A 26675-nucleotide genomic window follows, 5' to 3' on the forward strand; every position below is an offset into this window, starting at 1 on the left:
GAAGGTCCAAAGTCTCAAAAATCAAAACCAAATCCACGTAATGCAGCTTTCTTGTCATGTAAAGACCACAATGCCACGGGAAGGGCCTGCTAAGTAAAGTGTTCAAGATTCAGTGTTTGTAAACAGACAGATCGAATGGGTTTGGAGAAAAGACAATAAATTGACTTCATTAAGGCTGATCAGGACTCTTTGAGGCAAAAACAAAACCGCAAAACATAGTACCTGAAGACAACAAACTCAAACCAACATGGGGCAAAACGACACAGCACACTGTGATTAACCCAGGCTTTAGCAGCTAACGGGGCAGGGTCTGCTAATTGGGCCAGGGCTGGACGAACAACTGAAAACCCCTCCCCTGATCCCACAATGAAAAGTGCTGATGGATGGGGACTTTTCTGTGAGCTTTTCTCTTAGCCAAGCAGAACGGAGTGCAGTGTCAGGTAAACAGTGTGTCAGACTGATGCTGATAAAAGCGGCTGATCGGCAAGCATGAATGGAGACCGGTAACACTCTGGTAATCCCTGTGTGGATGCATCCTAGGGGCACAATCGGGTTCCGGCACTATGCGACCATCGATGCAGTTTTGGAGTGATGAGATTGGCTGATTGTGGTCACATGGCTGGGTCTTATAAATCACTGGACCATGGTTAGAGGAACTACAAAACTATGCAATAGTTTAACTTTAAAAAATAATGAAAGAAGAAATTTAAAAACATGAGTATGATTATACCACCCCTGTGCAAATTAGCACAAATCCTAGTTATAGCAGTGGCCAAGCTATTACATAACAAAATGTTAACAAAAAACCAATCAAAATATGTTTGGAACAACTGACTATAGTATCAGAAATCACCAAGATAGATCCACCATGATTGCTGTTAAGCTGGACAGTGGAAATGTCTGCAACTTTAAGATTGAACGAAAAACATTGTGTCGTATCTCGTAACATACGTTTAGTTTCAGCTAGTTGTGAATCCAACATGAACTGTAACTTGCTGTCTGACTTTAGAGCAGAGCAACAAAACATGGCCCTCGGATGCATCTTGGCTTCTCTGGTCCATGCTGCCAAGCAAATAAAACCATGTCTTTATTCTCAAAGGAAGATCAGATAAAAAAAAAAATAAATAAATAATAAAAAAAGACAAATGTGTTGTTTATCAGCACAATCTCCAACATAAAAGGTTCACCAAAGGACATGTGCATGTGTTGTGGATGAATTTTTTTTTTTTTATATATTTCAGAGAACTACTGCTGTTAATATTTTAGGTTTATTTACAGCACCAACTCCAGTTTTCACGTATTCCTCATCTCATTAATAAGTAATTAAACAAAGCCAGTGATTGCAGCTACAACTGACTTGAGGTCAGCTTCCAGTAATTTTCCCTTGTATAAGGTGTTAACAATACATGCTACATATGCTCTCTTCTTTTCACTCCTCAAAGCCTCAGGATAGAAAGGTTTGTATGAAACTGTAGAAAAGGTAAGTAAAAGCTGCTTGCAGTTTGCAAAGTCAGTCAAGTGACTTTTTACTGTGAAAGTAGGTGGTTCCTTTACAAGTTTAGCAACAAATAAATGCCAAAAGTCTGGCTCACAAAACTCTATATTGAGTCCAGTGATGGCCCTTGACACAGGAGAAATAAGAAAGTTCCACTGTGTTAAGTCAGTTGTGTATTGAACTAGAGCAACGACTCCCTCATTTGTTCTATTCTGTGGATGCTGCAGTGATTCATTGGCCCTGTTTCTGACAGAGATCACATGCAATAGACAGATTCAATCCAGGCATAGTGTAGGTTGATAAAGTTGTCAGGAGTTAGTAAAGTTAAAACAAACACACTTCCACTCAGTTGCAAGTGTGTCAAGTTTGTTTTCACCACCGCTAATGATATAATAGTAAATCAGATGTACAACCAATGAAATGCAGTGAGCATCCTAACCAGAAGTGCAAAGTGGTATATTCACAATAATTAGGAACAGATATATACAGTGAAAGTGGAAGATTTATGTACAGGGGTGCAGTAGTTATTATAAACAGGATATATATGGTCTATATATTTATGAATAATGTACAACGTATTAAGTTAACTACATTATTTAGGGATGTTACTAAAAAGAGCGGTAAATTTTTAAAGGAACAAAAGGATGAAAATTTCAACCTAAAAATATTAAATACTCCTACAACAAAGTGTTAAATCTAACCTGCAAAACCCTTTGTCTCAGTCATAATAGGGAATGTGTGTTTTCCATTTACAGTGTGTGTGTGTTTATATATATATATATATATATATATATATATATATATATATATATATAGATTAAGATTGATTATTCATTCCATACAACAAAAAGATAAGAGATTTGGCAGAGATTTGACTGCAGATTTCTTATTAAACAAATGAATGATTTGAACCTTTGGAAGCTGAAGTGTTTGAGCAGAGCGTATAGGAGAGTCAGCCAAAGAGCATTACAGACTCCTCTTTTTTAATAAAGATAAAGTGAGGACTAAATTCCAAAAGATATTTCTACCAGAAAGCAGTCAAACGACATTGTAGGTAATGCGAAGAAAATGCTATCCTAAGTGTGAACTGTATAGTACAATTTTTATTGCAAAGATGTTGTAAATACATGTTAATTATAAAAGAATATTATGAAAAACATGCAAGCTAAACTCTGAAAGCTGACTTTAAACAAGAAATCCAAAAACTTTGATACTCTATAAGTGGTTAATTAAAGTATATATACTCTATAGTGGTTAACTGTTACATTTAGCAGTGACAACTTGGCATAAATAATTTATATACCTGTAATGAAAACGACATTTTGTAGTTGTGCTTCTTGGCTCAAACACCACAAAGGCCTAACAGTTTACAAACAGCTGCATGGTGTGTGTGTGTGATTCATGGCTTGACTATGAAAGGCTGTTTGCACTCAGGGGGTGGGGTGGACGGGCTATAGTATGAGAAAAGATCTGCAGGCATATGGTTGGCAGCGTTACACGTTTAAAAAAATAAATATATAAAATAAATAAATGCCATGCCTTCCCTACTGCACAGAAACCTATTCTGGCCTACAACCACCTGAAACAAGCACATAATTAAATACTTTAATTTTAATTCACTTATTTCTAGTTGATCTTAATTTTATTGCCAGTTTTTTTTTTTAACTTGACATGCTAAGCATGCACTACAGCCTTGATTTGTATCTACAGCGTGCTCTGCAGCGTCACTGTGCTCTTTCAACCATTTGGATGCTTTGCCAAGCTGAAACTAGGCAAGATCAGGTTCGTCATGGGATTTTATCATATAAAAGAGAAAACAAAAATGTAGTTTTGGCTTTCCAACACGTTTTCAGCAACAACAAAAAAAAAACTATTCTTATGTTTCGGAAAACAAGAAATAAATCAATTAAACAAATAATTAATAATATATTTTTTTTTTAAAAAATCAAGAAATACCAGCCATCTCACTAACTGGTAAATGAATTAACTGAAAAATCTGCCCCAATCAAAAACCTATACTTTAACTGGACACCATTTATTATGTACCAACATCAGTGAACCATCATCCATCACATCAACAACCAATCACAAGACCTGATCCACTACATAACACATGAAACAGTGATGACTGTTTCATCTTGAAATGATGCATGTATAAGAGTCTCTTGTACATGCAACATTTCAGGATGAAACAGTCATCACTTTTACCGCTTAAGGTTTATGCATTAGGCATCAGTTATTCCTTAGTTTCTAAGTATTTCTGAAGCTCTGTGTGTCTCTAAACAGTAAAGCATTATGTGAATGATTACATGCACTTTACCATACATTACTGGGGATGCTAGAAATTTAAATTCATGATGCACACAAAATCCATGGTGATGATATCTTTTCTGAATTACACATTTTCAAACATAAATAACCAAAAAAAAATAAAAATAAAATTTGCATGCAGTCTCTTAAACATTAAATCACTACTGAAATACAGACTCGCACAAAGTCAATGAGCACAGCCCGCCTGCAGTGCCAGATAATGGAGGTGTTGCCATGCAGGACTTAAATCCGCCCACAGACAAGCAGCTACACATAAGTGGTGTGTGTGGAGGTGTGTGTGTGTGTGCAGGGTTAGCATGTAACCAAGGAAACGGCTCATCTTTTCATTTAGAGGCATTCTAGCTTTTAAACAGATTCACTGCACACAGGTTTATTTCATGCTATACAAGTGGAAACATCACAGGTGTCAGCACACCAGCAATATACATCTTAACACACCTGCTGTACTTCATGAAATAATATTAATAGCATGTTAAAATTTACAATGACCTAAAAGGCATCACATGGTTCTGCTTTGAGTCATAATTGGTTTATATACACCATATTGCCAAAGGTTTATGGACACCTCACCATCAAACCCATAAGTAGTTCTTGAAGACATGGTTTGTCAAGTACTGAGTGAAGCACACAAATATCCTTCATAGAGTTCTGATCTCAAACCCACTGAACACCTTTGGGATGAACTGGAACACCAACTGCACCCCAGACCTCATCGCTGAACATAACTTCATGACTGCACTAATGCTCCTGTAACTGAATGAGCAAACCCCAAAGCTACACAGTCCTAACTTTTATAATCATCATAGCAAAATTTGTGGATTAAATTTGATTGGGTTATTTGTTAAAGAATAATAAGGCAGTGTAAAAGTGTGTAGGTTTGAAGTATGCTCCCAGGTTAAGTAGTTTTTATTTGTCACATATACATTACAGCACAGTGAAATTCATTATTCACATATCCCAACCTTAGAAGGTTGGGGTCAGAGTGCAGGGTCAGCCATGATACAGCGCCCCTGGAGCAGTGAGGGTTAAGGGCCTTGCTCAAGGGCACAACGATGGCAGCTTGGTGGTGCTGGGGCTTGAACCCTGATCTTCCGAACAACAAACCAGAGCCTTAACCACTAGAACTACCATCGAACTACAGGTAGCCTACATCAGTGAGCTGTACTTATCAGATTTCTGTGCATTTACATCCATTTACCTCTGTACTTCATAACTTAGAAATGTGTCTTAAATATCTGTGCACCACATATATCCCACAACACAAAGGTTTTGAAATGGCTGTCCGAATACAGTCTGCAATAATGATATTATGCATGAAAACATAACAATAATGAACTAAAAAGACTAATCACTTACCCTACAAGTAGTGTTTTCCTGTATGAACTTTAACTCTTTTCCTGCAAAAAACAACCAGAATCTCAATAAACAGAGCAGCCTTCAACAAGTACAACAGACAATATCCGTTTTCACATAATAACAATACATAAACTGGGCATTTCTAAGGTGCACTTAAATAGTAGAATTGAGTATTTATCACTAAGGTAACTGACCATCAGAGCTAGCTCTTGTGATGCCTAACTAATGAACCACAACAATATTAGGAAGAGCTCTTGATACTTACAGCACTGAACATGTGCATTGTGTGCTGACAAAACTATTATTATTTTTACATCCAATGCCAGATTTGTGCAGGTTTTCAAAGTCTTTTGCTTTTCCCCCCCAAGCAAATGAATTTAACTTGTGCACAACTTTTTCACACCAGGGAAACACATCCTGGACCTAAGAGCCTAAGAGCTCCTAAGAGCAGAAAAAAGGTTTGTCAAGAACAAATTTGCATTTATTTAAAATATTCCTATGCAGAAAAAACACACGATTTCTCAACATATTAAATGAAACCACTTTTGCATATTTTTTCAGCCTATTTTTAACATGCATCAGTATTGTCATTGATCATCTTTTACAGTAATAAACTGTGTCGCTATGGTGGAGGTGATGCACAGACCCCAATCAAATTCTGCCCAATTTTCCCCCCCGATATCTCGATCAAAATCTCTGCAATTAATGTTTTTAACAAGTCTTTTTTTTTTTTTTTTTTAGAAAACACATTACCTAAAAATAAGGGGCATTCATTTAGTATAGTGTTCGACAGCCAGGTCATATGCCTATGTTGTTTCACTTTCAACAGCACACACGAGATGATGGCCAACAAACAATAGCATACAATGAGCTCATTCAGAGTCTGCGAAGCAAGTTAACTTCATTTCATTTGAGTGTACAAAGTAAACCAAGCAAAGCAAGATAATCACTTCTATCAAGCCAGTCATGTTTACATTGATATATTGTTTTTGGTTATATGTACTGCTGAGTCGATTTTGTAACATTTATACTCGTGTCATATGGTAGCTGAGATAAGTCAAAGGCAGTTACACCCAAACCGACTGAAGGCCCTGGAGAGAAAGAGGGAATGCGTGAGGGTAAACTTTTCCAGGTAAGACTTTTCTAAACATCCAATTAATAAGAGCTCAAATAAGACTGAACCACTTTGCGGAGTCAGTATGGTAATCCAGATGTTGATAGCGCTACAGAACTCATGACAGCTGGCTCTGATGGAGACACACATCACTACACTACAGTGTGTTCAGAGTTCACAGTGAAGCAACCCTACGGTTTTGCTCTTTCACCTGGTACTGTGACAGTCCTACTGACATGCACGATAAAGTTATTGAGGTAAGCAGATAATTATATCCTCAGAGTCATGAATACTTCATTTGCCTTACAGAAATCATATTTCCTCATTAAATAATTTGTTAGTAGGCTACAGCACGGGTGTCGTTACTAATTAGGCATTCTATTTACTGAACATTATTCAGTTCGGGACAGTCACGAAATCTTCATGTGTTTAGATTTGATATTCATAGCCATGATTATTCTGTGCGGTGGACAAGGGCAGAGCTCAAAATACATTTTGAATTCTTCCTCCACAAGTGAGAGAGAAGATGAAGCTCTAAAGATTTAACTCCAGCAGCTTCGAGTGTGCTTTCATTTCATCAGTGGATGTAGAGAAGATGGATTCTGATTGGCACAGCAGGCTGAAAAACTATAAATAATCTTAGCCCTACAATATTTATTATTTAGTACATTAATAACAAAAAAATATATACAAAAAAATGTATAAATATTTTTTTTTACTTATATTCTAAATAATATTTTAAATATATTAATAATAATAATTTTGTTTAAATACAGAACAGTATTTTCCCAAAGTAAGCTACTTATTGGCTTTTTTAATTAGCTTGTTAGTGTACAAAAATAACAAATAGTAGTGTAGAGATTTAAAGTATTTCTCAGCGGTTAAGTCGAGGGATTTAGCTCACTCTCCAAAATGCCAAGACCTTATAAAACTAACGAGATTAAACATCCTCATGCTGCTAACAGACAGACGTGTCCTGTGATAAAATTATAATTTCCCTTGTGTACTTTTTAAAAAAAAATTACTTTGAGAGAAGACATGAGTATACGGTAAGGGTATATTTACTTGCGACATTCTGTCACATGAAGCAATCACACTGTCTACATTACAAAGCTGCTAGCTTTGCACATACTAGGAGGTGAATGTATAGTCACAGGTTATTGAGCAAATTTTAGTAATTTTTAGTGGTAACCTCTCTTAAAAATAATTTTTTGTGTAACTGGCAACCTAGTTTTGGAGTTTTCCTAGAGGATTTAAATAATAAATACTGCCATGTACTTTAAAATGTCTACTACAGATGTTACTCTGTTCACAAATTCTTGCTTGGCTTTAATTTTCTCTTATTTTTATTTCATTTTTTTGCTTGCCCTGGGACAGAAAAGGGACGATATGCTTTACTTACTGCCTTAAACAAACTGTTTAAGTGCTCTTTAGGTGTAAATATAGACAACAGCTGATCAAGTTACGCAGGTTCAGCAGTAATACGTTCTCTCTTTTACTTGCATGTCGACTCCTCTAGATGAGAAGCCTAAAAAGTGGAGGATCAAACCCTAACATCTACTCATCATAATTGTAAGCAGATGGTGATTTAAGGGTCAATCACATTAATGATGTAATTTTCAATTATAGTGCTCAAAGCAGTTATTTCTTTATATCACCGGTTTTCACCGGAGTGTGAAGTGTAAACCACAGACGAAGTGGTTCATTAGATTTATTTATTATTGAGCTCTAATACCCATTAGACTTGGTCTGGTCTTTTGAATTGAACCTAAATAACTCAAACAGGTGTGTGCGTGTGTGTAGATATAAAACCAACCTGAACCTAAAGATTTAGGACCCTTATAAATAGACACATTTAAGTAATGTTGGTGAAATAAATCTATATTGTGAGATCTGTGTGTATTTGAGGTGGTCCTGGGCTACATGGTGTTTGAGAAGCTTTACTCTACACACTGGCAGGGTTCAAGTGTCCTGTAACAGTGTGCTGAGAGCAAAACCCACATGGTCATATCGCTACATTAGGCTCACACATTAAACATTTATTCAGCTAGTGCCAATTCATGCATGCACCAGTACCTTGACTGAAACAACTAGTTCACATTAATCCTATCCCAGTGTAACATCATGATCATCACTGAGATAATAAATTGCCTTTTGTTAAACCCTACACAGCTCCAGTGACCCTTTCTCCATACCTCGAGGTCTGTACCTGGTGAGAAAGGCCTGGCCCAAGAAAGCAGGCCAAGGACCTGCACTTTTCGAAAATGAGTTACACAAATATACCAAATCTCTACCTTTGCATTCTGATAACTATACAAAATGAATTTTATTTAAGAAACCAGCGCAGTCTAAAGGCTCAGGTCCTTCGGTCAATGTTAAAGACCAGAATGGGTGTGTGGCCACTTTCGGTAAGCTAGCATGCTAGCGGTGCACGGTCACAAATATGTTGACAAACCTAAACCGAATTTTTAAACCTAACCTTAGACAGGTTCAACAGTAAAATTCCTCTTCGCTTTTTTAATTTCATCTTCAGTCTGAATGACAAAAAAAAAAAGCATGAACGACAGCAGGCGCCTGTGCAGCGACATCACAAGGCACAGGCCTTACAGCAAGTACCGCTTTAGCTCCGTGGCTAGCTGTTGCACAACTTATCGTCTCTGCTTATTTATCATTTCTATCCTCAGAGAGGGGGGAAAAGAGCCTAGTGAATGACCATGCGCTTTTCATGGTCGTGCTGCATCAAACACAGCCTGGTCGAATTAAACACACGTTAATGAGTTGGTGAGAGATGGTAAAGTACGCTCCAGGTGCAGACAGGAGGCTAGCTAGCTAGCTAGCTAGTGTTCACTGGTCATCTTTGTCTCATAAACTGGTTTGTGCACAATTAAAGAATTAAATCCAGACACTGTTCTCTCAAACAGACCCGACTTTAGCCGCGAAGACAACCCGCTATGTTGAAGTCATTTTTCCCTTCATTTCCATCCAGCTCGTTAAGCTCGCCTTTACAGTGACGTATGTTACTTAGCAAGCTACACGAGGACTACAGTAAACAAGTTAGCGGCTAACCTGGAGAGCTAGCCAAGTTGCTAACGAGCTAATTTGGTGATAGAAGCAGTCAGCGTTTTCCCAAAGCGGGCATGGTTAACAATGAGGAAAAAAATGTATACTTACCCTTAAAGTCCACTTTATAAATGTCTGGAATTAATAAGTGCTCTAACACAATGGAACAGGTTTATTTTTTACTTGTGGGATTTCTTTCAGCTAATTATTATTATCTTTTTTACTAAGCACGTCTTCCCACGACAGCCCACTTTCTAGCAGGGACAGTGTAAAATGGCTGTCTTTCCTGCATTTACCATTAATACTTCTAAAAGGGGAGCGGGGTGGAGCCATGGATAAAATGTAAGGTTAAATTCGGTCGTTTGGCAACATATTTGCACATTGTGGTCTGCTTTTAGGTCTTTAAATGTATATTTTATTTAATTGACCCTAAACCGAAGGAAGTGTTAAATACGATCGAGTATGAAGCATACCGACGACCCCTACGTGCTACAAATGGACCTTTTGGTCACGTGTTTATTACAATCAATAAAATTCAAAGAAGGCTCGTCAGTGACATGTGAGGAACTCCTGGGGTATGTTAACTTCGGGGTGGTAAATACGCACGAGCTCCGGGCTGGTATAAAAGTAATAAAGTTAAATATAAAACAAGACAGAAGGAAAGAAAACTGTGTTACACAAGCATCAATGTCACGTGTGTATAAGTGGTTATTTAATTGTTGATTGTTATTTAAGGCAAGACGCTACAGGTGAAAATAAATGTAAAAACACTTCAGTGTTTCAAAGTGGATTGCTAATAATCTCACAAATATTTTTTTCTAGCAGAACTCTGTTATTTCATTGATTTAAATTATTTATACACATCCTTAATAAATGCGCAAAAGTTTGCATACTCAGGAGAAAAACAATTACACTAAAAGCTGTATGCATATACTTTCTTTTTTGTTTAATCAAGAAATGCCATAAACTGTTAAAAAAAAAATCATATTCAGAACCAAAACCTTCAGTTTTTTTTATCTTATATATTCTTTCCTATTCCTAATAATGATATAAAATATTTTTTTGCAAGTTAAGCAACAGAATAATGTTTTTAAAAATTGTCATTTGTAGCTGAAGTGTAGCCTTTCGATTTTATTGATCTGCGTTTATTAATCTAATTATTATTTATTTGCTAATTTTTGCACTGTCTGTGAGTTTATTTGCTGTAGGATGTTGAGATGCGCGCTGCATCAGTGTGAAATTACAATCCCTCCGGTCCAGCAGGTGGCGCTGTAGGTAGCGCTTCACATGTGGCAGTAGTGACGAAGAACTTGTCGGATGACACCATGGATAAGAAATGACAAGTATTTCTAACGAGCGTATTAATGGGTCAGAATAAGCTTCACGATGTCAGGTTTATTAGCGAGGGTTTTATTTTACCCCACACTGGCTTACAATGTGGTAATGGAGAAAATCTCATCTCGGCGATGGTTTGATCGCGTGGACCAGACTGTCATTCTCGGGGCTCTTCCATTCAAATCCATGACCGAGGAGGTGAGAGAGAGACAGAGTCTTTGGTTAGAAACTCATAAGAGTTTAGAGAGTCTCATTAGAGACTCATAAGTAAGCTCTTCTACTGATCAAACTTTCTATAAATGTCTCTTTTAAAGTCATTGTTTATATACATTGTATATATATATATACACTACTCACAAAAAGTTAAGGATATTTGGCTTTTGGGTGAAATTTATGGAAAATGTAAAAAGTTCATGCTACAGTGATATTATATCATGAAAGTAGAGCATTAAATAGAAGCATGCAATGGTGATTTCCTCATCTCAAACAGTTTATTGAAACAAAAGCCAACAACAGTGGTGGGTATACCACAACAAAAAATGTCAATGTCTCAATAATTTGTCATGTGCCCTTGACCATCAATTACAGCTCGACAACGACGTCTCATGCTCTTCACGAGTCAACTTATTGTCTGCTGAGGCCTGGCATTCCACTCTTCTTGAAGAGCGGCCCTCAGGTCATTGAGGTTCTTGGGTGCAGGGTTACGAGCCTCTACACGGCGACTCAGCTGATCCCACAGGTTTTCTATGGGATTCAGGTCTGGAGAAAGTGCAGGCCACTCCATTTGAGGTACCCCAGCCTCCAGCAGCCGTTCCCTAATGATGCGACCTCGATGAGCTGGAGCATTGTTGTCCATGAAGATGAAATTAGGCCTGTGTTGTTCATGCAGGGGCACAATGGATTAATGATGTTATTCAGGTAGTATTGGCTTGTCACTATACCATTCACAAGATGTAGGGCAGTTCTGTATTGAGTAGACACACCTGCCCAGACTGTAACACCACCACAACAGTGGCTGATGCATTGCGCTCTCCTTGACGTCTCCAACATTGTTGGCGGCCATCATTTCTGCTCAACATGAATCGACTTTCATCAGAGAACAGCACTGAGGCCCACTGGTCCCTCGTCCAGCGTAAATGCTCCCTGGCCCATGCAGGTCGTCTAGCACGCAGACCACGCTGATGTAAACGGTTTCAAATGGTCTGACGTGACACTTGGGTGCCTCTCACCTCCCTTAAATGTGCCTGGAGTTGAGTGGCATTCATCATCCGGTTCTGCAGGGCACTGTTCACAATGAAGTGGTCATCAACATGGGATGTGGCCAAAGGACGTCCACTTCTATGCCTTTCTGTGACTCTTCCAGTCTCTCTGTATCTCTGTCACAACCTGCTGATGACACTCTGTGACACTCTAAGCTCAGTGGCCACTTCCCTCTGAGAACATCCTGTTTGAAGCCTCGCAATGGCGAGGTACTGTTGATCAATTGTTACTGTAGATGTCGTCTTGGTCTCATGATGTCAAAATGTGAACAGCATGATGAAGAGGACAGTTTAAATACCAATTCTAATTGAACCAGGAAATTTATTGGTCGATTCATGGATCAAACACCAGTTGTGAATTTTGCTGTTAAGCACCTTGTTAGAGAACAGCAAGTTATGCAAAAAGTACTGAAACACTGAACAGTTGGACATGTGCATTCAAAAGTGTAGAGAAGGTCAAATTAAGTTCACCTGTAAAGGTTATAGTGCATTTCAGGTGCCTCCTGAAATTTCACCCAAAAGCCGAACTTAACTTTTTGTGAGTAGTGTGTGTGTATATATATATATATATATATATATATAGTCTTCTCTGATTAAAATGAAATTTTTTAAATAAATGTCTTTTTTAAATTTTTTAAATAAAAGTCATTTAAACGTCTTCTTCTTTAATGTAGCTGGTTCAAGCAGAAAATGTTCGAGGGGTGATCACTATGAATGAAGAATATGAAACAAAGTTGTTCTGTAATTCCATAGAGGTGAGGTTTGTGTGTCTGTCTGTATGTCTTTCTTCGTGTCTGTCTTTGTCTTCGTGTCTGTCTGCACTTTTGTACGTCGCTCTGACTAAGAGCGTCTGCCAAATGCCAGAGATGTAAATGTGTCTGTCTTTGTGTCTGTCTTTGTGTCTGTCTGCATGTCTGCATGTCTGTCTGTGAGGTGCCAAGTATCCATTAACTCATAAAACTATTTAAATAGCAATTATTTATTATAGAAATATGGTAATCTATCTGAGGAAACACTATATATAGGTTTCTTCACTGAACTGGTCACATTTTGCATCTGTAAGTAATTAGGTTTGTGTGAAATTGGCAAATATGTACAATTCCTTTAAATGTGGCATGAGCACAATAATATACTTACTTTTTCAAGTTGATAACTTTAGTCTGTTTGAGTAAAACGGTTGTACTTGGTGTAAAAGCGACCTTGTCAGTCAATATGACAATATTACTGAAAATAAAGAAAAAAACACAATGACAGAATGTACTTTACATCTTCTGTATCTGTTTCTGGAAATTTGCATTATGTAACTTCCTTCTGAATTTTGGAACTGTACAAATATCTATATCTACAGACAAATCTACAATTTCATAATAAGGAATGACTCTTAGAAATCACTGTGTCAGGCATGAGATGTTAAAAGGATTCAAATAATATGATTTCTTAGTATTTCAAGAACTGGGACAAGCAAAAGTGGGTTTATTTATGTTTGGTGTTATTTATCCAAAATATGCTTATAGGTTGTTGTGTAGACCTTTAAAATAGGTACCTGCCTACCTTTAATTTTACATGCATATTTGTAAAAGTAATATCACTGGGACACAAATTACACTTTATTATTTCTATACACAATCAGCCATAACATAAAAACCACTGACAGGTGACAGGTATAATGAATAACCTTGATGATCTTGTTACAATGGCACCTGTAATGAGGTGGGATATATTAGGCAGCAAGTGAGCAGTGAGTTTTCAAAGTTGACATGTTGGAAGCAGGAAAAATTGGCAAGCGTAAGGATCTGAGTGACTTTGACAAGGACCAAATTGTGATGGCTAGACAACTGGGTCAGAGCTTCTCTAAAAGAGCAGGTCTTGTGGTTTGTTCAGTTCAGTTCAATTCAATTTATTTCTCCAGTGCTTTCAGGGGTGATGCATTCATATCTTCTGGTTCTAGTTAGGATGTTTGGTGCTGCATTCTGGACTAAGTATAGCTTGTTTTTGCTCCTAGTGAAACATCCAGACAGTAAGGCATTACAACAATCTAACCTAGAGGGAACAAAAGCTAGTATTTCATCATGTAGTGACATCATATTTTTTTTATCTTAGCCATATTTCTGAGATATATATATATATATATATATAAAGAAGGCTACCCTAGTGACATTATTTACAAAGTCTTCAAATGAAAGATTGGAGTCAGTAATCACACCAAGATGTTCCCTTTATGCAGTGGCTAGTACCTAGCAAAAATGGTTCAAAGAGATAACCGGTCAACTGGAGCTAAGGCTGGTTTCTCTGGTCTGATCCCACAGAACAGCTACTGCAACAAAAACTGCTGAAAAGTTAATATTGGCTCTGATTGAAAGGTCCCAGAACACAATGTGCATCGCAGCTTCTTGCATATTGGTTAAATTATGAGATTTAATTAGAATAAGATGTATGTCCTCATAAGCAGTAATATGAGTGTGAGTATATGTGCAGTTATAGACTAACCTCATCATTTTATTGTAAATCGTAAGTCCCAACAACGTAAGGACATAAATATCACTTGGTCTAACCTACTAATTGTCCGTGTGATTTTGTAGGAGTGGCAAGCAGAAGGTGTCGAGCAGATCAGACTCAGCACAGTGGATCTGACAGGAGTTCCCAGTCTGGAAAACATTCACAGAGGAGTTGATTTTGTTCTGAAACACCGTGATCAAGGCACCAGTGTCTACATCCACTGCAAAGCAGGACGTTCTCGCAGTGCTACACTGGCTGCTGCCTACCTCATCAGGGTGAGTGACAGACTGCAGATGAGTGAAAGAAAGCCATTTTTTTTTGCAAAAACAGTTTCTGGAAAGTGAAAGCCAAATATCATGAGGTAATTTGTTTTAGATGTGGAGGATGATATTTCTAGGCTTTTGGTGCAAACCTATAATAAGACGGTATTCCGAGTAAATAGTAAAGAACCCCCATCATGTGATCTCTGCAAAACAAGAATTACCGTTAATTAATATATCAATGCACTGTTTGCTTTTAACAAGTTGGAGATGTGTTAGATTAGCGGTTAAGGTGTTTGACCAACTGATTGAAAAGTTGGGAGCTTGAATCCCAGGTCCACCAAGCTGCCACTGCTGGGCCCCTGAGCAAGGCCCTTAACACTCATTTGCTCAGTTGTATAAAAATCAGAAAAAATGTAAGTTGCTCTGATAAGGACAAACTGAAGGACGTCATATAACAGCTGTTGTTGACACAGTATCATAAGATCTACTACAACATCTCACGTTTACCTTCATCCTGCCATGAAAATAGCCAGTGATGCTGGTATGGCATTAAAAGAACAAGCAAGAAAGAAAGCAAGCAAGCAATAATACAAATGGTTAATAAACTAGCAGAGACTCTGCAAGCTTCATTAGCCAAAGTATGAGGAAAATGGTGGCATGCTGTAGGACATTTTTTTTTTGTGCTATATTGTATAATTTAATAGCACATTTATTCATGGCATTAAACATTTCAGTGGAGTGGATGTAAAACGTTAAATACTATACAGTATATGGACAAAACTATTCAAACACCTGACCTTAACACCCATATACACCCATTCAAAATCCACTGGTATCAACACTGATATAGTGGCAAGAGCATTCATGAGATTGATCTGATGTTAATTGAACAGGCCTGCATCTCTATCAGCTGCCCATTTCATCCCAAAGCTGTCCAGTGGGGTTGAGATCAGGGTTCAGGCTGCTCGAGGCTCATCCTCACCAATCTTAGCATGCCACGTCTTTCTTTATGAATCTCACTTTGTGCACATTGTCTTGATGGAACTAGCCACTTTGAGTTCTAGTGAAGAGTGTAGTATGGATTTGATGGTCACCACAGTCACCCAATTTTATGCCATTATTTGTACTTTGGGTCATCCCTTATGTACTGAGTTTTAGATGTTGCCCTCTAACTGTTGCTTTAGAGTACTAAGAGGTAGGACTAAAAGAATTAAAGATCCCTTTGTGGCCACTAGGTTATTAAATTCTATGTGCTCTACTGTTTTGTATAAAGTTGGTGACCTTATTTTATGTAACATATAGTTTCATATTTGTATTGAGTGTGTATATATATTATTTTTCAGATTTGGATTTGTTTTTATTAATACTAAAATTGTGTATTGATGTGGTCATGACATGGCAAGGCACTTCAAAAATTAGTTTTGAAGGGAAGGTTGAAGTTGAATTGGTCATGTGTCCACATACTTTTGGCCAGAAAGTGTTTGTTCCAATCCAGTAATGACTAATCATGCTGTTGATGAGTCAGGAAGATTAAAAAAATAGATGACAAAAAATAGATCAGATAATGTGTAGTTTAAAGGTATCATATTTTGTTTATATGTATGTTTTATGCCTATAATCAGGGGAAATGTATCTCTCTAATTCAGTCAATGTTGTTAGTGGGCAGCCTTTACTAAACTCAGGTCACTGTGTGTGGAGTTTCTCCTGTTTCCCCTGTGTTCTCTTCATGAGATTCCACAACTACATTCCAGAAGGTAGATGGACTATGCTATATTGCCCCTAGGTGTTAATGTGTGTGTGTGTGTGTGTGTTGTGCGTTTATGGTGTATTCCTGCCTCGTGATCAGTGTTCCTAGGATAATCTTATGTTCTCACAGTGAATGTGTTTAGACAGTTCAGCATACTGATTTTAATGTCTTTATGATAACCTGAACCTGTTATGATATCCTGTTTTGGTCTGTTTTTGATAAATACTAACAGTATTATCAGTGTACCAGAAAGATTATTTTTTTTTGGGGGGGGGGGATTCATGCTTTATGTCTGTTTTGCCACCCCACCCCCCTTTCTTCTTTCTTTCTTTCTTTCTTTCTTTCTTTCTTTCTTTCTTTCTTTCTTTCTTTCTTTCTTTCTTTTTTTAAATTGACGAAAAAACTAACCATTTAAAACAGACTTCGGGGTATCATATCATGTTTAACTATTTATAGAAAGTACTGTAATAGCTACACAATGTCAGTTATAAGTATACATATCTACACTGTAAATAAGGAATAAAATACTTGGGGAATGCTATTATAAGAAAGCATGTTGCAGATAAACTCAAAGCAGAATTACTGTTACAACAAAGTTCATTAGTTTCTAATTACTTCATATCCTGGTGTTTTTTGTTATTATTATCCGACAGCAGTTTGCCATTTAAAGGTGGACATGTTTATACTTTTTATCCATTTTTTTATAGTCAAATGGAACATTTGCGAAACAAAAAAGTCTGTTATCACTTATGTAATAGCAGCTTTATCCCCCTCACCAGCCTCTATTTTTCACTCTTATGATGTTAGTGAGTCAAAAGCACAGCATGTCATGTTACTGAGAAAAGATAAAGTTGTCTTTTCTGAAAACATTCTCATGCTAGAACATGCTATCAACAGATACACAAAGGTTATAATCAATATCTGGCTTGTTCACCATACAGAGATCTGTTTACATTGTTACTAAAAAAACAATAACATATAAGAACAAGTGTATTAATATAAACCTGTTGTTTGCCATGCAGCCAACATTACTGTCCGAGCCACTGTTATAAACACATTTTGACCAAAAAGAGTATATAATTTAACAGTAGTGTGGTATAATCAATTAAAATTACATGGAGTTATACTGAATATTGGCTTAGTTTGATTCAGCACAGAAACTAGCCTGCAGTAGCTAATCATAGCCATACTGATAATAGTAGGTAGGTAGGTAGGTAGGTAGGTAGGTAGGTAGGTAGGTAGGTAGGTAGGTAGATAGATAGATAGATAGATAGATAGATAGATAGATAGATAGATAGATAGATAGATAGATAGATAGATAGATAGATAGATAGATAGATAGATAGATAGATAGATAGATACATACTTCCTTCCTTCCTTCCCTCCCTCCCTCCCTCCCTCCTTCCTTCCTTCCTTCCTTCCTTCCTTCCTTCCCTCCTTCCCTCCCTCCCAATGGGAAATTTACACATATTCTGCAGGATTACAAATACGATATTGCTTTTATACAACAGGTTTGTAAATAAGAAGTTAATATCAAGTAACTTTTTTGGACACAATAAAGCAAACTAGCAAAAATTGATCCTGAAGAAGCTATGCTCACTTTATTGCATGCTAGCTAGGTGGCTAGCTAGCTCACACTGATTTGTACATATTTTAAGGTGTTTCCGGTAAAACTGGCATCCATTCTTCCTTCAGAAGTCATAAAATTTGTATTTCTGAATTCACTGACGATGTCGCTAACACTCCTGTTGTAACCGTTTTGAACGATACACACAGTGAAATATCCTAGCGTAGTTATAGGAAATATAGCCATTCTTAGAACGCTGCTCGACCAATCAAATTAACTGTTTTGTAATTACAAATGATTTCACTTGCTAATCAGTTTTGTGTCTCAATTTTTCTTGGAATTTCATGTCCACAGTGCTACATGTAACATGGACTATGTTATCACTATCATTTCTATGTTGTGTTTTCTTTGTGTAGATCCACTGCTGGAGCCCAGACAAGGCCTGTAACATGTTAGCAGCTGTCCGGCCGCACGTACTGATCCGATCTGCTCAGCGAGACATGCTGGACAAGTATCACCAGCAAGTGTGTGGACCAGATTCATAATGTGTTTTATACAGATATGTGTGTGCCTGTGGTCTAGCTGGTGGTTTGTTTGCAATCAGCATGTATGTTGTCTGGTTTAAGCAGCTTTTTTCTTCCTGAAATGATGTTCATTTACACACATACAATATGTATATATGTGACTGTCCACATCAATTCAAAAAAGGAAAGATTACTGTGCAATGTCTCTTTTTTCTTTGTACTTGTATGTTACATGTCAAAACAATTAAAGATTTTAGAAGTTGTCCTATTCTGCAGGAGTTTAAATACTTGGGCTCAACGGTCCAGGGTAAGGGAGAGTGTGGGAAAGAGGTAAAGAAGTGAGTGCAGGCAGGTTGGAATGGGTAGAGAAAGATGTTGGGAGTACTGTGTGATAAAAAAATATCAGCGAGAATCAAGGGGAAGGTGTACAAGACAGTGGTGAGACCAGCCATACTGTATGGTTTAGAGGCAGTGTCACTGAGGAAGAGAAAGGAGTCAGAGCTGGAGGTAGCAGAGCTGAAGATGTTGAGGTTCTCTTTGTGAGTGACACGGTTGGACAGGATTAGGAACGAGTACATCAGAGGCACAGCTCATGTTGGACGTTTGGGGGACAGAGTTAGGGAGGCCAGATTAAGATGGTTTGGACATGTTCAGAGGAGGGAGAGTGAGTATATTGGTAAGAGAATGTTGGACATGGAGCTGCCAGGCAGGAGGCAAAGAGGAAGGTTGAAGAGGAGGTATATGGATGTAATAAATGAGGATATGAAGCTAGTGGGTGCAAGTGTTGAGGATGCAGAAGATAGGGATAGGTGGAGAGAGATGATTCGCTGTGGCGACATCTGAAGGCAAAAGCCGAAAGAAGTTGTCCTATTCTGAATTCTTCATATATGAATTTGATTTGCATGGTTAGAAATACAGTTAATGATTAATATCTATTTTGCGTATTGGAGTAAAGAAACGCGTGTTTCATGTTAGCTGTTATTCGCTGTTTCGCCTGGTGATGGCGCTATCGGCGCTCCAGCTACAATAAAAAAAATACCTCAAAAAGCGAAGAAGACGACTCTGGGCGATTGAGTCAAGATGGCGGCTTCCTTGCTTAGGCTCACCCGCGGGACTTTAGGTAGAACCTTGAACGGTAAGTGACGAAAGTATATAACAACTTTGCGTTGTAAAGATTTGATTTATCGAGGTTATAGGTGTTTGTGTAACTTTGACTAATCTCCTTAACATTGTATTGTCCACTGATGGTGACCTTTCCTCTAGCTTCCAAGCTAAATGCTAACCTATAGTAAGGTTGGGCTGAATACCAAATCGATCTGCGCTACCTATCTAAGTGTCCTACAAAGTTCTTGATGAAATGCCGTCTGCACTCTATGTAGTGCACTTCATGGTTCAGTAGGGAGCCGTTTGGGATTTGGCCACAGGTTAGCTCGACAAAAGGGACATAAATAGTGTTTCAAATACGGAAAATATTGCTGCTTTAGAAATGACAGGTCAGATTAATATTTGATACTGTTTTCTAGCTTATTTGTTATAATATTTGGAGGCTGTCTGTTCGTAAAAATAAGGTCTTGACACGGCGACATGGGAACTGGAATTGGTTAAAAAATATAACGGTGAAGTTGTGAAAATAAAATGCAGTGGCCTTGAAAAAATCTGCACAGTTTGTGATATAAGTTGGCAAGATGTGACCGTCAAAAAGGCTTTACCTTAATGAAATAAGTAAACATGAAACTTGTGACACATCACTATGTAACTTGTCTTAGTGCTTTGACAGTCTTTTGATATAAAACTGAACATAACAGTGTAGGTATGGATTGGCAGAGCTTCCTAATTTCTTCTGTACTGTGGAGTGAAGGTTACTGAGTTTAGGCAAGCTATAGCAGATTTATACACATATCTGGAAATAAAACAAAACACAACCATTTCACGTTTAGTGAAGGGTTTAACAGTTCAGTGTCATGCACAAGTGATAAGACTCACTTCCAAAGCTTCCAGACACACGAGACATTATACTATCCAAGGATGTAGACATACTGAACAACACAAGAGCTGCAGAACTGAAGTATTTACTAATTGACCAGACCCAGGTGTAAGATAATTGTCGAGTAAACAAGGTTCAGCATAATAGCTGGCTTGAGTTTAAGTACAGTGGAGTACACAGGAACAAATATTGATTACAATGTGGTTAGGCTAAAAAAAGATATCTTAAAGTTAATGTATACATCCAGCTTATTTCTCTTCTGATTATTTGACAAGGGTGAAGTTTGACTGGTTAATCTACAGGTGGGTGACTCTGTTATGATCTCTGGGCATTTATTACATCTTTATCCTATGAGGAACCATTTCAGTACTAATGGGAGAGATTTTTTCCAGTATACCCTCATGCTTATCCCCAGTGCTCACTGAAGTGCTTGAGAAGTTGATAAATGCTTAAGTGCTTGATAAATGTTTTAGACATGGAATATCTTTTGGAAGAACAGTGTTTGTTTCTTCACAACAGTTCCAGAGACTTGTAGATTTTATGACCAGGAGATTTAAAGCTGATGTTAGTCCAACCCCTTACTAAAATATAGAACTACAATAGTACCGGGGGCTTTCGCATTCTGAATAACATATATTTAAAAACATTAAGCAGGTTTTAGTCATAGTAGCCTAACAAAGTGGTTATTGTGGTGTCTTCTAAATGTCTTGACCAGTGACTATTGACACCTGACAGGAAAAGGGTCCTGAATAAAGGTCTTATATTTCTGAAATATTGTATTTACACAAACTCAAGATCACTTGAGTCCTAGAATAAGAGCCAACAAATCATCACATAGGTATCGTATAGAAACAACTTGTATAACAATGGATATAAGATATAAGTTGGGTAGAGGTCAGAAAACAAATACATAAAAACATAGTATCTGCCTGAAAACATAGTTGATAACAGTTTTCAACAGGCACTTATTAGAGTTACTGTCTGAAGTAAATCCCTCCAGAATTTCTCAATTTTGCAATCACAGACGTGCAAAATGCCAAATCAAGCAAACACAGCAATATACGTCATCACAACCGACTTTTAGTCAAAGTCCTATTCGATTCCTGTGTGTCGAACATGAGTACAGCTATCATAAAGTAATTACATATTTGTTTTCACTGGTAGTAGATTAAAACAAAAATTCTGTGCCCGAAACTTTAATAATTCAGGTAGTTTCCTTAAAAAAATTAAAATTGCAGGTAAAAATCAAGTGTTGTAGGCCACAACAATGACAAAAAAAGAAGAAATTGTGGAGGGGGTGTGGCATATGGAGGACTACAAAGCATTGAAAATGTTATTAACATATTTCTTATCTGATTTAATTTAGAATTAATATAAAAATAATATTCTGCCTTTGGTTGTTTTATTATATGGATTAGATACAACATCTTTTCAAGTAATTAAAATTCCACTGGATGTGGCCGGTGTTGTGTGTCTGCATTGTAAGGATTTAGAATGTTTTGTTTGTTTGTTGTCTTTAGTTAGTTGGTCAATGATTGTTCATGAATTCCTCCGTCACTGTGTTATAGCTGTGAGTCGGAATGCTGCACTGATCCCAGCTCGTTTTGAAACAACAGCAACTGAGACGAGACGTGAGTAGCCATAACCGTAATCAGTGGACCATCTGGACTTAAATCTTTTCTATAGCTGATTATGTATCTGTCAAAAACATTTCAAGGTTTTTGCCTAGTAATTTAATTTGAATTCTAAATAATATGACTAAGTATATTAAGAGTTCTTTGTAGCATTAATGTTTCTAGAAATATTTCCTGTCAGTCTGTTAGGTTTTAATTCTGCTGTAATGTGTTTTATAGCTACAGTTAGGCCCAAGGATGCAGTGACTCATAACCAGCTGTCCCAGTTTGGGGAATATGTCGCTGAAATTCTTCCCAAATATGTGCAGCAAGTTCAGGTATCCTGCTCAAATCAACTTTTTGTCACTCTGAACTGTTCATGCTATTTTCTAAGCTGCCGTACACATCTTTTATTTGCCGTGTGATCACATCTTTGTTCGTCTAATATAAGATGTCTGTCTTTAGGTAACCTGCTACAACGAGCTTGAAGTTATGATCCACCCAGATGGAGTCATACCTGTGCTGACTTTCCTTCGGGATCACACTAACGCCCAGTTCCGCAACATGACTGACCTCACTGCAGTTGATGTTCCCTCACGGCAAAATCGCTTTGAGGTCAGAACACACAGCTTGAACTTCCTTGTTCTATTATTTCATGATAAAGATAAAAAAAAAACATAATCCAGCTTAATTTATAATTCAGCAGTGGTGGCTCAAGTGGTTAAGGCTCTGGGTCATTGACCGGAAGATCAGGGGTTCAAGCCCCAGCACCACCAAGTTGCCACTGTTGGGCCCTTGAGCAAAGGCCCTTAACCCTCTCTGCTCCAGGGGCGCTGTATCATAGCTGACCCTGCGCTCTGACCCCAACCTCCAAAGGATGGGATATGTGAAGAAAAGAATTTCACTGTGCTGTAATGTATATGTGACAAATAAGGGCAAAATTATAATTATAATTATTATTAAAGTAAATTTGAAAGGTCGTCATGAAAGAAAAAATCAAATACATCTTTTTTTTACTCTTAAACAAATATTTAAAGTCTATGAAGTAGTAGTCAGTGTTTTGTGCAAACTATGTAATTATTTAATTTTTGCGTGATGTGTATGTGTGGTTGCTGATTAAACAAAACCTTTCTCGACAATGTTTTGCAGATTGTGTATAATCTGCTGTCACTGCGCTACAACTCTCGCATTCGAGTAAAGACCTACACAGATGAGCTGACCCCCATTGACTCGGCTGTTCCTGTCCATCAAGCAGCCAACTGGAATGAAAGAGAGGTACGTAATCTTTTCACACACACACATCTATAGATACGCTTTTAAGCATCCAAAAGACAACAAATATAAGCTTGTCATTTTTATAATAGATCATTTCCTCTTATCTTTAGGTGTGGGACATGTTCGGAGTGTTCTTTGCAAATCATCCGGATCTGAGACGAATCCTAACGGATTATGGTTTTGAAGGACATCCATTTAGAAAAGATTTCCCTCTGTCTGGATACGTAGAGGTAAAGATATTGGCACTTTCCAGAAGACATTTAAGCATCTCCATCAGTCAGTGTTCGGATATGTGAGGAATAACACACGACACTGACTGGTGATTTTAGTGAAATAACATTTGCATGGTGTCATTTGAAATGGAAGACATGTCATACTTTTTAGCACTTTTTAGCATACTTCTGCTTCATGTAGTTCTATCAACCATATGATGCACCACATTATAACACCAGTTTACACTACAAGTCACTATACATAACAAGTAATCTTTATTTTAGTGAGTTTACCAAAGTGTCTCACCAAGAAAAAATCCTGAAGTTCTTAAAGTTTTAAAGTGAAGGACGTCATACAGCAGCTGTTGTTGACGCAGTTAAAATAATGTCAAAGTCTGTTGTTGTAATATTATAAGAACTACTGAAATATCTTGCTTTACCTACCTTGATCCTGACATTAAAAATAGACATTGTTGCTGGCATAGCATTAAAAGAACAATAAATAAATAAATAAATTCCAATAAAAAACAGAAAATGAGCAAATAATCATATTCAAATTTATTTGTCTCAGACACAACCATACATTGTACAACAAGTAGAGAAATGCACGGGTTAGACTCGCAGCTTTCGCTCTGTTAAATTCACACTCCACAGTGTGTGTATGCACGGAGGTGCATCTTGCAATTTTCACCAGCTATATCGCACCCTCTGTCTTTCTCACCAGTTAACAAGACACCGATAAGTAGATTGGAGGAAATAAGACACAAGTAGCACAAGTGTTACCCATGGGCTCGAGTTGCCATCTCTCTGTCCATAGTTCATTTCTTCTTCTTTCTTTTTTTCTTGTTCATAGCTGACACTTGACCACTTGTTCCAGTGAATGAGTTGTTAATAGAGAAACGGAAACATTGAACAGTGTATAATATAAACTGGTTATTTTAAATTGCATCCAGCACTAGTTTCAGAGCTGCTGTTATAGTAAATTCAAGAATTCAACAGTGCTCTCATGCAATATTTGTTAATAAGCCATTATCTATTGGATTTTTTTGTACTATTATTTAATGTGCATTAGAGTATGAAGTGTCTTCTATATTTCATGAAGCATGTGTTTGTCTTTTAGGTGCGCTATGATGATGAGCTGAAGCGGGTTGTAGCAGAGCCTGTGGAACTTGCTCAGGAGTTCAGGAAGTATGACCTGAACAGTCCATGGGAATCATTTCCAGCATACAGGGAGTCCAAAGATGCACCCAAACTAGAGGCTGGGGATAAACCTGCAAAGTAACTTCCTTTTATTTCTGATGTAGGTGAATGCTTGACACACACCGACACCTTTTGTGCTACCGTATTTATGTAAATATGAGACCATGTGTTGACTTATGTATCTCAGTCTTTATTTCAGAGACCTCTCGAACATCTGAATAAAGAGTGGATTCTAAAATAACTGCTGTGCTTCCTCATTGACTTTTTCACAGCTTGAGAGCTGTGATGTTCTCCCTTCTCCTCCACCTCCTCCTCCTCCTCCTCTCTCCCCCATGCTGCTCATCTATACATATCCCTTCCTGACACAAACGAAAGTGCTGTGGTAGGGAAAAATACACATTTAGAAATCACACACATACAGTAACCATTCAAAAATGATGCAGAATTAAAAATAATTTATTGCTAATAAATTTGCCCTATAAGCATAGAGTATATGCAGGAGAATGGCAGATAGAATACAGACATCCATTCAGACATATGTATTCATGTTTAATACAAAACGGCAAGAATTTTAATTCCTCAATCTCGATCTAATTCATTTCACTCTAGATCGCTAAAATACAGCGTAGCCTACTGCATATGTTCAGTTCTGATGTTATGATCAGAGCTGTGTTTAAATATTTAATCTAATCTGTGTTTGCCTGTCAAGACATTAGCCACATGATATAACCTAGAACAAAGGATATACACAATAAGAACAAGTCTTAAATTACTAAATGTTATTCCATGCATAATACAAAAGTACTAAAGAATACACCACAATCTCCCAGTAGTCATTAGCTGTCTTTCAGCTCAACATCACAACTGTGCAATAATAGATACTCCACAGTGACAGGAAATCCACTGACTCTAATCTATCATTCACTAACTTCCCACCAAATTAAAGCACATTAAAAAAAAGCTAAAGCCTCTTTAGTCCTGAATCCTTTTTCCTCTTATTAAAGATTTTATGTTGGTCTCTCAATCTCTCACTCTCTCCCTCACCACAGTTCTGTATTGCACTCTCACACTCTCACCTCGTTGCTTAGCTGATGATTCTCGCCTGTCCTCATGTAATCAGATTTCTTCTTTCTTGCCTCAAGTTGTGTGTACAAATATCTCTGCGTCTCTGAGCCAACACCTTATGAATTACAGCTGCATGGATTGGAAGGTAATTAATAATAAGGGCAATAGAACTCGAAACAGGTAATTAATCAATTTGTAAATGTGAAAGCTGTAATGTTGAAGGTTTTTAAAAAATTAACAGCTTAAGTTGAAGAGCTAAAATGAGGGAAGGAAGTGTACATACAACCAGAGTGGAAATGAGTTTGAACCATTTCTCCTATGAAAGTTTGGTGATAGATTGGTTTGATTTGTGAGGCAGAATATTTTCTAATGGCTCTAATGGATTAGATACATCTTTTGGAGCATGGAGCTAATGGCTCTTTCAGCAGGGTCAACATAGTGCAACCTGGCCTCAGGAGAATTGTGGGAAACAGACAGGAAACACACACAATGAAGATTAGAACCAGAGCAGGCTTACAGGCTTGGAGACAGTGGGTATATATAGTGTATATATATATATATATATATATATATATATATATATATATATATATATATATATATATATATATATATATATATATATATATATATATATATACACATACATATACTAAATCTTTTTTTATACATCTGTTCAACTGAAGTTTCCGATCAGATCAGAACATGTGATTTAATTCAGTGGCGGATCACTGATTATAATCAGATGGCCACTTAAGCCCTTAACCCTTCTGCTCCAG

At 37.3% G+C, this 26675-nt stretch overlaps 3 protein-coding genes and 1 long non-coding RNA gene across 14 annotated transcripts in view; 3 read left to right on the top strand and 1 right to left on the bottom strand.

The window, feature by feature from the left end:
* Positions 1 to 9637, bottom strand: part of celf1 (cugbp, Elav-like family member 1) — a 29286-nt gene extending 19649 nt beyond the window's left edge. For 7 of the 11 annotated variants that reach the window (XM_058382366.1, XM_058382372.1, XM_058382365.1 and 4 more), the window contains exons 1-2: positions 9468 to 9637; positions 5183 to 5223 (exon numbers count right to left, since the gene is read on the bottom strand). The gene's annotated coding sequence lies outside the window, so the exon portion shown is untranslated. The remainder of the gene's footprint in view (positions 1 to 5182; positions 5224 to 9467) is intronic. The other 4 variants (XM_058382368.1, XM_058382367.1, XM_058382364.1 and 1 more) reach the window with 2 other exon arrangements.
* Positions 5957 to 8230, top strand: LOC131347902 (uncharacterized). Its single transcript, XR_009203848.1, has 3 exons — positions 5957 to 6314; positions 6404 to 6553; positions 7816 to 8230. It is a non-coding gene; the product is annotated as an uncharacterized LOC131347902 (long non-coding RNA).
* Positions 9638 to 10620: 983 nt separating the features above from the next.
* On the top strand, positions 10621 to 18810 carry ptpmt1 (protein tyrosine phosphatase mitochondrial 1). The gene is made up of 4 exons (XM_058382375.1): positions 10621 to 10889; positions 12625 to 12705; positions 14530 to 14721; positions 18440 to 18810. The coding sequence occupies exons 1-4, from the start codon at positions 10743 to 10745 to the stop codon at positions 18566 to 18568; spliced, it is 549 nt and encodes a 182-aa protein (XP_058238358.1). The 5' UTR covers positions 10621 to 10742; the 3' UTR covers positions 18569 to 18810.
* A 720-nt stretch (positions 18811 to 19530) lies between these two features.
* On the top strand, positions 19531 to 25072 carry ndufs3 (NADH:ubiquinone oxidoreductase core subunit S3). The gene is made up of 7 exons (XM_058382374.1): positions 19531 to 19682; positions 22100 to 22162; positions 22385 to 22482; positions 22610 to 22759; positions 23294 to 23419; positions 23530 to 23649; positions 24752 to 25072. Exons 1-7 carry the CDS (start codon positions 19628 to 19630, stop codon positions 24911 to 24913), a joined length of 774 nt encoding a protein of 257 aa, XP_058238357.1. The 5' UTR covers positions 19531 to 19627; the 3' UTR covers positions 24914 to 25072.
* Positions 25073 to 26675: the final 1603 nt, after the last annotated feature.

The sequence above is a fragment of the Hemibagrus wyckioides genome, linkage group LG27, assembly GCF_019097595.1.
Source record: "Hemibagrus wyckioides isolate EC202008001 linkage group LG27, SWU_Hwy_1.0, whole genome shotgun sequence".
In the NCBI taxonomy this organism is placed as follows: domain Eukaryota; kingdom Metazoa; phylum Chordata; class Actinopteri; order Siluriformes; family Bagridae; genus Hemibagrus; species Hemibagrus wyckioides.

Bases quoted from the DNA above. Each gene is read 5' to 3' on its own strand.
- ptpmt1 (XM_058382375.1), top strand. From the start codon at position 10,743: ATGTCAGGTTTATTAGCGAGGGTTTTATTTTACCCCACACTGGCTTAC. The intron at 10,890-12,624 runs GTGAGAGAGAGA...TCTTTAATGTAG, and splicing joins TCAAATCCATGACCGAGGAG to CTGGTTCAAGCAGAAAATGT. The intron at 12,706-14,529 runs GTGAGGTTTGTG...GTGATTTTGTAG, and splicing joins TGTTCTGTAATTCCATAGAG to GAGTGGCAAGCAGAAGGTGT.
- ndufs3 (XM_058382374.1), top strand. From the start codon at position 19,628: ATGGCGGCTTCCTTGCTTAGGCTCACCCGCGGGACTTTAGGTAGAACC. The intron at 23,420-23,529 runs GTACGTAATCTT...TCTTATCTTTAG, and splicing joins CCAACTGGAATGAAAGAGAG to GTGTGGGACATGTTCGGAGT. The intron at 23,650-24,751 runs GTAAAGATATTG...TTTGTCTTTTAG, and splicing joins CTCTGTCTGGATACGTAGAG to GTGCGCTATGATGATGAGCT.